The 13,143-nt window shown below is 34.2% G+C and overlaps 1 protein-coding gene across 1 annotated transcript in view; it reads right to left on the bottom strand.

The window, feature by feature from the left end:
- Positions 1–9,120: 9,120 nt before the first annotated feature.
- The window catches only part of LOC130808314 (uncharacterized), a 4,924-nt gene continuing 901 nt past the window's right edge, over positions 9,121–13,143 (bottom strand). The window contains exons 2-5 of the mRNA XM_057673792.1: positions 12,407–13,143; positions 11,801–12,241; positions 9,521–9,664; positions 9,121–9,204 (exon numbers count right to left, since the gene is read on the bottom strand). The exon at positions 12,407–13,143 is cut by the window's right edge and continues 406 nt beyond it. Coding sequence (XP_057529775.1) covers positions 9,121–9,204; positions 9,521–9,664; positions 11,801–12,241; positions 12,407–13,143 — 1,406 coding nt within the window. The remainder of the gene's footprint in view (positions 9,205–9,520; positions 9,665–11,800; positions 12,242–12,406) is intronic.

Here is a 13,143-nt window from a genome sequence, read left to right as displayed (position 1 = left end):
AAAATTGACATCATACAATCTTTACCCTATCCTACTAATGTTTGAGAAATACGATCTTTTCTTGGCCATACAAGTTTCTATCGTAGGTTTATTGAAGGCTTCTCCAAGATTGCAGTTCCATTATGCAGGTTGTTGCAAAAGGATGTAGAGTTCATTTTTGATGAAAGTTCCAAGAAGGCGTTTGATACGGTAAAGAATAAACTCATCTCAGCTCCAATCATTCAACCCTTAATTTGGTCACTTCCATTTGAGATTATGTGTGATGCAAGAGACTACGCTATTGGGGTCATGCTAGGACAAAGAATAGGAAGGATTCCACATGCTATTTACTACACGTCAATGACCTTGAATGAGGCTCAACACAACTATTCAACCACTGAAAAAGAGTTGTTGGCGGTAGTATTTTCGTTAGAAAAGTTCACATCTTATTTGCTTGGTACAAAGGTTATTGTATATACTGACCATGCAGCCCTACGTCACTTGATGAAAAAGAAAGAGGCAAGATTAATAAGATGGATTCTTTTGTTAAGTGAGTTTGATTTGGAGGTAAAAGACAAAAAAGACACAGAAAACGTGGTAGCAGATCATTTGAGCAGGATCACACCACTTGAAGCATGAATTCAAAAAAAGATGTCTCATTGAAATATAACATTCGTGAAGAATTTCCAGATGAGCAATTGTTTGCAGTCAAGGCTTATCATCCATGGTATGCTAATGTTGTAAATTTTCTTGTTTCTGGCAGGTTTCCCACAGATTTCACAAAATCTCAAAAGGACAAGCTAAAAAGTGATGCAAAACACTAAATTTGGGATTACCCATACCTATAGAAATAGTGTGCGGATCAAATCATAGGGAGATGTGTCCCTGATGGTGAGGTAATATCAATTTTAAAATTTTGTCACTCATATGCTTTTGGAGGCCATTTCGGACCTAAGAGAACATCAAGGAAAATTGTAGAATGTGGATTTTATTGGCCTAGTTTGAATAAAGACGCTTACTACTTTTTTAAGTTATGTGATAAATGTCAAAGAGTAGGGAATAATTCTCAAAGGAATGGGATGCCACAACAACCTCTTTTATATTGTGAAATCTTTGATGTTTGGGGCATCGATTTTATGGGATCATTTCCTAACTCTTTTGGTTTTATTTACATATTAGTGGCTGTTGATTATGTCTCGAAATGGGTGGAAGCAAAGGCCACCCGAATTGATGATTCTAGAGTTGTTGAACATTTTATTAAATGTAACATCTTTTCTAGGTTTGGAATTCCAAGAGCTTTGATAAGTGACAAGAGAACTCATTTTTGCAATTGAACCATTGGGGTTCTATTATCATGTGACACACAAGATATCCACCGCTTACCATCCACAAACAAATGGGCAGGCAGAAGTATCAAATAGGGAAATCAAGTCCATCTTGGAAAAGACGGTCAATCCAAATAGCAAAGATTGGAGTTTAAGGTAGGATGATACACTATGAGCATACAGGATAGCCTACAAAACACCGATTGGAATGTCACCATACCGTCTTGTTTTTGGGAAAGCTTGTCACTTGTCTGTTGAGTAAGAACATAAGGCATATTGGGCAGTAAAGTGTGTCAACATGAGGTTAGAGGAGTCCAGTTTGCATAGAAAATTACAGCTACAAGAGTTGGAAGAAATTAGAAATGAGGCTTATGAGAATGCTGAAATCTACAAGTGAAAGACTAAGGCTTGGCATGATAAGATGATAAGTAGGAAGACCTTTGAAGTCGATCAAAAGGTTCTTCTATTCCAATCTCGTCTTCCTTTATTTCCAGGAAAGCTGAGGTCCCGTTGGATAGAACCATTTAAAGTTGTCAAAGTGTTTCCACATGGAGCTGTGGAAATTCAAAGTGAACAAAATTCTAAAATCTTCAAGGTAAATGGGAAAAGATTGAAGCCATACTGTGAAGGTTTTCAACCAAAAGATGTAGAAGAACAAAGCTTAGAGGGTCTAGTGTACTGAGGCATCGGAAGCACTAAGTCGTGCCAACGACATTAAATATATGGAGCTTCTCGGGAGGCAACCCGAGTTTATGTTTGTGTTAATTTTCATTATTGTGTTTGGTTTAATTTTCTTTACATTACACATTTTATTTTATTTTCTTTTTTTTTTGTACAGGTAACCGATGGATTAGAGCTAGCTAAAGACCTTTCGAATATAGGGTATGTAAAAAAAACGATGATGATTACATAATAATAATAATAATAATAATAATAATAATAATAATAATAATAATAATAATAATAATAATAATAATAATAATAATAATAATGAGTAAAAAAAGGCAAAGAATAAAGTTGAAGGCGGATAGAATCAACTCCGCATCCCACCCAATTCTCCGCGGCATGCGGAAAATCCTCTGACCAAACTCCGTACCCTGCGTAGGAACTCCGCGGCCCACAGAGGACCTACTACCCATCCATACATACCCAATATTTTCATCCTCTTCCTCATTCTTTCACTTCATTTTCGAACCCAACCATTCCTTCCCTCTTAAACCCTTCTTCCTCACTTAAATCCTCCTCACATTCTTTCATTCCTAACTAAAAATCATCATTCCAAGAAGTAAAATTACAATCCAACAACAAAAAGTCCACAAAACAAAAAATTCAACCACTTTTCAGGTTTTTTCTTAAACCCTAGAAAATTTAGGGTTTTTGTTTGATGAACCATTGGGTACAATTGAAGATATAGCTTTGAAATTTATCAACAAAGAAACTTTTGGGTCACAAAAAACATCAACAAGAAACTTATTGGGAGGAAATCTTCAATACATTGTGGTATAATCCATTTCCTACCTTGTTCTTTTTCATCTTGTTAATTGTTTTTTTTTGTTGATAATTGCTGTTATTTTTTGTTGAGAATTGTTAGTAGTGGTGAGTAACATTGTAGTGATTGTTGAGATTTAATTGAGAATTGGTAATTGTTGTGCTTAGAGAGGGAGTAGAAGTGAAATTTGTTGAAGTATTGAAAACAATGGCTCCTAAAAGAAGAAGAGGTGCTTCTACATCAAACCCAAATGTCCCTAGAATCAACTCCTTAGGACTTCTCAACCTTAATGACAATGCCAAAATAAGATGAGGGAGACTTAATTCGGGGAATAGAAAAATCTTAGAGACAAAGTTTGCTTGCATACAAAGTCTAGAAACCTTAAGTTTGATGGAACCCATTGAACAATTGCTTGAGAAAGTGGGTTTAACCAAATTCCTTCAAGTAAGTGCCCCAACCTACCTAAGGTACACTCTAGAATTTCTCTCAACTTTGGAAAAGGGAGAAGATAAGGAAGGTCCTTTCATCACCTTTCACTTAAATGATGAAGAATATACCATGTATTTTGAGGAAGTGAAAGATGCTTTTGGGTGGGATTATGAGCATGACCCTAGCTTTAATACTTGTGAAGGATACAATGAGGGCATGTTTTGGGGTCACATAACTCATGATCAAAGATTAAACAGCAAATGCAAAAATAGCCATATACCTCATCCAACTTTGAGATTCATCAACCGGTTGCTTAGTGCAACAATCTTTTGTCATAGGGAACCCACCTCTATGCATTAAAAAGGACATTCATGTTGTGGAGTCCACCTCTAGGAGATTCATATGTTTGGCTTTTTGGAGCAAATAATATCAAATACATGGTACTCCCTCAAGAACGCACAATGATTATAGAGAATACAACCCCTGCCCAACTTTACCTACCGCCGGATGAGCATTATAGAGCCGGTGTTGAAGAGGAATATGGAAGAATTATAGCACCCGAACCTCCAATTCCACAGCAGCCCCAAGATTTCTATGCAAGTATAGAAGCTCGGATGACTTCCATGGAGGACGCACAACTTGCATTTGGGGCTCAACTCAATGAGCAACAACTACAAGGTGATTATTTTGAGCACACAATGTATTCTAAGACCAACATGGTTTCCGCCATGAATAACTTCTTTGTGTCTCAATATCCATCATACACAGACTCGACAACCTCCGTCTAAGCTAATCTTGAAAGGCAAAGAGAGCAACGTGCCTTAAGGAGGGCACGTAGCAGGAACCATTGAGGACAATGCTCCAAATTACTGTGGGGGAGGATGTGTACATATTCAAGCTTTCTAGTACTTTTTCTTTTCAATCATTGTTATTTAATTTTTTTTTTAAGTTTTATGTTATATTTTCTTGTAATTGATGCAAAAAAAAAGGAAGAAAGAATGAAATCCCCACTAGGTGAAAACCCACAAGGGTGGGCACCTAGGCAAAAGTTAGGGGGGCCACGCTAAGTGAAAACCCGTAAGGGTACTTAGGCAAAACAAGAGGCTATGTAAGTGAATAGTGAGACAAAAGAATAGAGGGAAAATGAGGTAAAAAGAGCGGCTAGGTGAAAACCCGAAAGGGCGCCTAGGCAAAATGAATTGAGAGATAAAAGAAAAGAGAGGAAGAAAGAACGCCAACATCTCTAGTTCAAGCACCTACTGAATCTCTCTACTCATGCAAGAAGGAAGGAACAACTAAGCACAAGTATTTCAAGGATTCTTCGCAACTTTTTCATGAAAGTGCCATTTCTTTTTGAAGCTTAAAATTCTTTTGGGATTACTTTTGGGATTTGATTACTCATTTTGGAACTTACTCGAGGGCGAGTAAGATTCAAGTGTGGGGGAATTTGATAATACCTTATTTTGTGTATTTTTTCATTTCTATTTCAGTTTTATTAAATAGAATTTAGATTTAACTATATAACAGTTAGAGAAATTACTTTATAGAATAGGTTTATTCATGTAATTCTCAAGATGATAATTCATGAAATTACTTTAGATAATGATGCGTTCAAGTCAATATCACTCATGGGTTGCACTCTTCAAAGTTTAAGCATAATTTCATAATGTCTTAAACAACTATTCCTCCAATCAAAGGAAAAGGAATTACAACAGCCAAAATCACTAAGATGTCAATCCTACTCTCTGAAAAGGCCTTGATGTTGCAGTTCTTTGATGAATATGCGTAGTTGTCTTTAATGACATTTTTTCATCCATTATTCAACATGACCAACTTCCACCTTATGAAACCGTAAAATCACAACTAATGTTGGAAGAAGCCATTATTATACAACACGATTCTAATGACACATAAACACTGCTTTTTTTTAAACCTTAAAATACCTCACCCAACTACTCCCCTAAGCCTCTCAAATTCGCTTCACCACCGCCAACACCACCAATCCTCCTCCAATAGTAGTGGCCAAAACTATTCTCAGAATACGCGTGGCAATAGCACTATCAAGGTCGTAACTACTGCGAACCTAACAATCAAAACCATCATAATGATTCTTGAAATCCTTTTTGGTCAGCTTGGTAAATATGTTATGTTACCTTTTAATTCCTCTCTAAATTCAACATGTATGATTTTTGACCTAATTCATTGTGATATATGAATATCTTTTATTTTGAAAACTTTTAATTATAAATATTATTTGCTTTTTCTTGATAATGACTCTAATTTCTTATGGACATTCTGCATCCCTTTAAAATCTCATGTGTTCTTCACTTTCTCAAAATCTAAAGCACAAATTAATACTCATTCAATCGTAAACTCAAGATATTCAACGTGAAAATGGCAATGGATATGCAAATGAACCCATTTTTACGGATAATGAAATTGATTTTCAATTATCTTGTCCACATACTTTTCCTCAAAATGGAAGAGTTGAACGAAAAATTTGATTTATTAACAACATCCTTCGCACTTTATTTGCCCATGCCTCCCTTCCTCCCTTCTTTTGGGAACCTATTTATTAAATATTCTTCCTAAGAAAAATCTCAAAAAATAAATCTCCTCCTAAAAATACTTACCTATTCTCATCTTAAAGTTTTTGCCCATGAACAACTATCTACAAAATTCAAAACCATTCCACTTCTTATGTCTTTTTAGGCTATCCTACCAATCACTGAGGAAACAATTGTTATGATTTTTCTTTTAATAAAAATAATCATAAGTTATCATGTTATTTATGACAAAACATCATTTTCCTTTTCAAAATTATTTATTGTCTTCTAACAAAATCATTTACCAATCACCAGGAAAACAACATCATTTTTAGGTTATTCTATTCGTTTTATCAACTAATCTTCTAGCCCAACTCACTAAAAGTCCTCCTTATTGATCCAAACCTACAACACCAAAAACAGCTCCTTCCTAAATGAAATTCTCATTCGCTCCTTAGAATCTTCCTCAAGACTCAACTCGCAACTAACACGGTACTTCAGAGCTTAATCCCAAATATCATGAAGGGCTGCACACTCAAATTTCCAAATCTCCATTACCTAAAAATCTCATAGCTTCATTTACAGGCCTTACATGGAAATTGACTGATGAATCAGATGCTATGAATCAGAATATATAAGATGTGGGATTTATTTATTAAACCTTATGATGTCAATGTTCTCTGTTCACTGTTGAATTTTAGACATACAGATCATTCTGATGGTTCTATTAAGCGGCACAAAGTCTATTTTGTAAGTAATGGTACATTTGCATTGACTGTTAAAAACTATAGTCCAGTGGTGAAACCTACAACTATTCGTATATTTTTTAGCCTGACATTGTCTTAAAAGTTGCTCATTCATCAGCTTAATGTGAAGAATTTCTTTCTCCATGGTTATCTTGTAGAAACAATAACCCCTGGGTTTTAAGAATCCTAGATATCCTAATTATGTTTGTTGATTCAATGTCTTCTTTCAGACTAAAATAGAAACTTAGGGCTTAGTATCAAATGTATTTTTCTGCTAAAAGTAGTTTTCATCATAACATACAATGACATGAAAGGTTTATCACTGCCTATCTTCTTTTATATGAGGATGATGTAATTATTACTGCCTCTACCTCTTCTCTTCTAAGTCTATTATCATTATTTTGAGTTCTGAATTTGCTATGAAAGACTTGGGCATTTTAAGCTATTTTCTCGGTTTTATGGTTTATTATCACGCATCTAGGCTTAATTTATCACAAGCAAAATATACAAGGAAATTTTTAGTCGTGTAGAGATGTCTTCGTGTAAATCTTGCTCTCTCCAGTTGACACCAAGCCCAAGTTCAGTGCCTCCTTATCACCTTCTTTTGCGGACCTTACCCTATATTGCAATCATGCGGGCGCATTACATTACCTTACTTTCACTCGACCAAATATATGCTATGCAATGCAACATGTGTGCCTTTTTATGCATTATCCCATGGACTCTCAAATGCATTCTCGTCACCAAATACTTAGATCTAATAAAGGGACTCTTCACTACAGTCTCCATCTTTATCGATATTCTACATCTTCTCTTATCCTCTATATTGATGGAGATTGGACAGGATGCCAAGATCTAAACACTTTACTTTTGGCTATTGTGTTTTCTTGGGTGATAATCTTATTTCCTAGCTGTCTAAGTGACAAGCCACTATATCTCGTTCTAACATTGAAGTTGAATATGACAGCATTGCTAATTTTGTGTTTAATTCTTGTTGGTTATGAAATTCACTTTTTGAACTTTACTGACAAATTCCTAAAGAAATCATTCTTTACTGTGATAATATATGTGCTATTTATTTATCGGAAAACCTAGTGCAACATCAACATACTAAACATATTAAAAAGGATATACACTTTGTTTGTGAGAAAGTAGCATAGGGTCAAGTTAGAGTTCTATAAGTTACATCCAAGTATACATATTTACCAAGGTGATTCCACTTATACTTTTTTAAGATTTCAGAGACAAGCAAAACGTTCTTGAGCTTTCAGCTTTAACTGATGGGGTGTAATGGAATATTATAATATTACAAGATATTATTTTATCCTCAAGCATATTTGTATATGTTATCTTAGGATCCTAGGTATCTTTTATATTTTAAAATATATTATTTCCTATTCTTGTCATTGTATTTCTCTTTATATTCTATCAAAATAATGAAAGACTTTAGGCAATATTCTTTCAGAAAATTAGAGAAATGTGTTAGATAAGTTAATGTGTGAATGAGAATTAAAGAAGGAATATGGATCATGTCCAAATATAGAATTGTAGAAATTCTCGTGAGATGAACTTAAAAAGAAACTTCGTCAATTCCATGAGACAGAGAGTGTATTGTGTGCACTTGTTAAACAATAAAATAAAAATTAAATTGTGTACATTAAAGAAGTTTCAAAAGGGAGATAAAGTATGTGGATAAAAATTAAGGAAAATGATGGAGGTTATTTTTAGATATGGAGATGTAGTAAATTAATGGGTACATAACAAAGTTTATAGGTGGTGTTTTCTCGTTTGAACGAAGTATACATGTTCTATTTTAATTGTACGAATATATTGGCGCATCTGAATCAAATCAAATTAAAATGAATTGCATTTTGAATCCTAGAACTAATAATTATGGCATTATCAACTATTCTTTAGATATAAGGAAACATATTGTGTTACATTGAAGAGGGACTAATCTAATCGAGTCATCTATGATACACACTGTTGACTCCAAAGCTTTGGAAGCACATAACTCAATGAAAACATAACAAATAAACAAAATAATCCAAAGCACCTTTGCCTTTAAGAATATTGTACAACGGAGGAATAATTCATCGTCGAGTCCTTTAATCATTAAATAAAAAATGAATCATGGTTCCAGTGTTTAAGCTTGAGATTTGAAAACGATAAAAATGCTTTGAATTCTTGCAAACAATAAACTATGCAGCGGAATTATAAATATTATAAATGAGGTCAAAACGCCTTATACCAAAAGCTCGTACAACCCATAACTTACAAAAGGATAATAAGAGCTACGTAAGCAAAGATAATTGCATAATAAGCACTATCTTCGCACTCAACACTCCCCTAAAGCAATGCAAAAGAAGCTCTAAAACCTGGTATGCTAGTCTAGCTATGATGTTGCTCAACATGATGACCAAAGGCCAAAAGTATTGTAGCAGGAACATCATAGAAAATCATAATCAAACAAACAAGAAACAAACATATATACGTCAGTAACCAACATAATAATATAATAATGCTAGCACTGTAATTTTAAGTTGGTTTCATAATACACAAAGCACAACTAATAACCATTGGTCATCCATCTTTGCTTATTTATATCATTTCTCATTTTCTAACTCGAGCCATTTGTTCATGAGTGGAATGTAAGTCTCAACTCTCCTCTTCTCAGAATCATAACATCTCTATAAGAAACGTATGGTTTCAGCTCAACTAAGGGCGTCAACACTAGCAAATGCCCAAAGATAAAGTATGACCTTATAGCTTGCCTACCCTAAAGTATGTGTGATTAGAGTTTAACCTTGGGAATTGTAGAGCCCACGAGGATAACTTAGGGTTTGCAAGACCCACTGGTAACACAAATATGAACTTTCTACAAATGATAACTTTGGGGTTTGCAAGACCCACCGGTAACTCAAATATAAACTTTCTATCATTGAGAACTTTGGGGTTTGCAAGACCCACTGGTAACTCAAATATAAACTTTCTATTAATGAGAACCTTGGGGTTTGCAAGACCCACCGGTAACTCAAATATAAACTTTCTACTAATGAGAACCTTGGAGTTTGCAAGACCCACCCGTAACTCAATCAAAATCAAAACTTCATCAATAAAGGATAAATTACGATTCCGAATAAACATAGTCTAATCTTTCATTAATAGGGAACCATATCAACTTCAAGTAAACGTAAGCCTTTCTTCATCCATAAGGGGATTGTTCTCATTTCCTACAAATATTTCCATTTTACGCATCTACATCACTCTAAGTTTAAGGTTATTGTTATAAATTTCTATTCATATATAATTCACTTGCTTATAGTTTATAGTTCCAATACAATGCATATAACCATAGTTATCACTTATATTCAAAGCAAAAATATATTGAATAGTTAATTACTGCGTGCACGTATCTACAATTGCAACTGCAAGACAAAAAGTTATCATAACCACCAACTAAGAGGTTCTCAAGCTTCTCTTATAATTGGGCACCTATGCACGTTTAAAGTATGACGAATAAGTCTATTTAGCCTCATATAAGATTCACTTACTCTAAAGAAAGTACTCTACTACCATTAGAGCGAGTTCTAGTTCATGCTATCAAGCAAATTAGCCAAAATTCAACAGTTTCAGTTCTAGGTTTGCTTATTACTATACTAATACTTCTACTCTAATCAAAACATACATTTTTCACACAATATTTACGACAAAGTATATTCTAAGGAGCAAGACTTAGCTATATATTTTGCATTGTCATATTACTATAAATTAATAAACGCAAGATCGAATGAAGTAATGTATTACATATAATAGTAATGACAATACCCAAGGTAGTAAGCTAGTAATGATATGGAATCCATTTCACCACATTATTCAAGGTTCATAGCGACTACAAGAAATAACTTATATAGCTCACAACATCGAGTACCACTTTTTTGTACCAAGGCTATGCAACTTACAACCACGATTAGTTTAAGTAATAATGACAATTAATTAATTTCCAAAGCGCAACGAAAACAATGCTAACTCATAACAACAACCGCAAAAGCCCATCAACTCTTAGTTTCAAATAAAATTAATTAACAACCACTATTAACTAAGACCTCTTAACAATATTAACAATATAAACCACCATTAACAAAAATAATAATGACAGTTAACAATCACTTTGTGACCAAGAATCCTCACCATTACTAATAACTAATACTACCACCATTCATCAACAATGGCACATACTCAAGGCTTCTACAAGGTTTTCCTATTAATAAAACACAATCAAAAACACAAAAATAGTATACATACTACTATTATTTTCATCCTAATATAAATCCTAATTTGTGCATATTCAAATTACCATAATCACTCAAACCCCATGACAATGGAGAAAGTCTTAGTAAATAACGGTTATTTGTGAGGTTAACAAATCACCTTTATGTGGTATGATTTCATAGGGTGAGAGTTTTGTTGTTTTAATTTATTTTTTTGATTTTGTTTATTTTATTATTATTGTTTTTGGTCTTTTTGTGGTGATTTACAAATCACGGTGATTAATATGAATTTTTGATTACAATAATTCAAGTTATTATACTCAAATTTAACAAGTATAAACTCTAAATAACAAGAAATTAAATATCTAAAACATATAAAATTAAATTGGGTAAGAGATTACTCGCAAAGAGTTGAGAGGATGATGGAAAAAGCAAAAAAGTAGCAACCGTGTGAGAGAGAGACTGACCGCCGGAGGCGGCTACTGGCGGTGGTTGCTGCTTGGTAGTTGGTTCTTGGTGTTGGGGAAGGGATGTGAACAGTGGCGGACCCAGGAATTTCAATTTGGGGGGGCAAAATCCGAACGTCACGTCGTTCGAATAATTTGATCGTCGTCCGAATAATTTTTTTTTAAAGAAAAATAGAAAAATACAAGAAAAATAGAAAATTACAATTTACAATATCAAATCCGATGTTAAAAGTTTTACAATCCAAAATATTAAAAAAAAAAAAATACAAGCGTTCAAATAAAAATTACAAATTCATCCTTCGAGTTTTCATATTTTTAAAGCGATCAATAATCTTTTCATCAGAAACTTGTAGAAACACTTCCTTCTCAATGTAAGTAACCAAACAATCATTCACTAGTTGATCACCCATGCTATTTCTCAACTTATTTTTGACAAACGTCATTGCGGAAAACACTCTTTCTACACTTGCCGTAGCAACAGGAAGAATCAACATCAACTTGATTAGCAAATGTATAAGAGGAAAAGTCTCATGTCTCCTTGTTTTAACAAGCATCATGGAAAGAGAATTGATATCTTGCAAATCATGAAATCTTTCATCATTTTGCATAGAATCCAAGAAGACATCAAGTTGAAGATCAAGAGCCGTTAAATCAAAACATGAAAACTCTTCGGGATATAAAGAAGCAAGTTTAAGAATCCTCTCTTTATCAAAAGATGAAAAGTTACCTCTAGGACTCAGGGAAGCCATGCATGTAAGTAACTCCATGTTCTTCTCATTAAAACGGTTATCAATCTCTTGAAGATGCAAATCAATTACTTCCAAAAAAATGTCAACGCGAAAATGATGTAGATTTGTTGCTTGTTTAGCAAAACGTCTTGATCTTCCTTGAGGTACATATTGAGCATCCATAGATGGAACATCAATCTCGTGTTTAGTACAAAATAAAATGACTTTGTCTAAGAGACTATCCCATCCTTGATCCCTCATCTTTTGCAACACATTCGTTGTACTTTTAACAAGGCTAATGGCATTCACAATATCTTGTTCCTTTCTTTGTAAAGCAACACATAAATCATTAGTGTAGCCAAAAATAGTCAACATGAAATGAGCCATAAAAATAAAATCAAAGGACTCCAAAGATCCTAAAACAACTTGAGCTTTGAGCTTATCATCCGGAGAGCCATTTTCTCCAATCTCCTCAAGCACTTTAACAATTGAAGGAAACAAGTTGATGATACTTATTAGACACTTGTAATGAGATCCCCAACGTGTATCTCCCGGCCTACTCAAACCACGTTCTTGATTCAAACCCGATCCACTTTCAATTTCCCCCACTTCCAAAGCTTGAGCCACTACTTGAGCTTGGTTTTTTCGAATAAGGTCTCTTCTCTTACAAGAAGCTCCCACCACATTTAACAAGTTTGCAAGTACGTCAAAAAGCCAAGTACAATTAACATTCTTTTTAGCAACCGCAACTAGAGTTAGTTGAAGTTGATGAGCAAAACAATGAATGTAATAGGCTCTTGGAGTATCATTCATAATCAAAGTCTTGAGGCCATTGATTTCACCCCTCATGTTACTTGCCCCATCATACCCTTGACCTCTTATCATGGAAGGACTCAATGAATGTTCCATAAGCAAGGACATAATGGCATTTTTAAGAGACAAAGCGGTAGTATCACCCACATGTAGAATGCCTAAAAAGCGTTCCACTACCGATCCATTTTCTCTATTAACAAACCGCAAAACAAGAGCTAGTTGTTCTTTTTGAGACACATCACTTGATTCATCGGCCAAAATAGAAAAGTAACCATCACCAACCTCTTCTATTATGCGCTTAGTAGTCTCTTTTGCACAACAAGTGATAATGTCTTTTTGAATTTTGGGAG

The sequence above is a fragment of the Amaranthus tricolor genome, chromosome 3 (assembly GCF_026212465.1).
Source record: "Amaranthus tricolor cultivar Red isolate AtriRed21 chromosome 3, ASM2621246v1, whole genome shotgun sequence".
NCBI lineage: Eukaryota > Viridiplantae > Streptophyta > Magnoliopsida > Caryophyllales > Amaranthaceae > Amaranthus > Amaranthus tricolor.
This window is presented reverse-complemented; position numbering and strand designations above follow the sequence as displayed.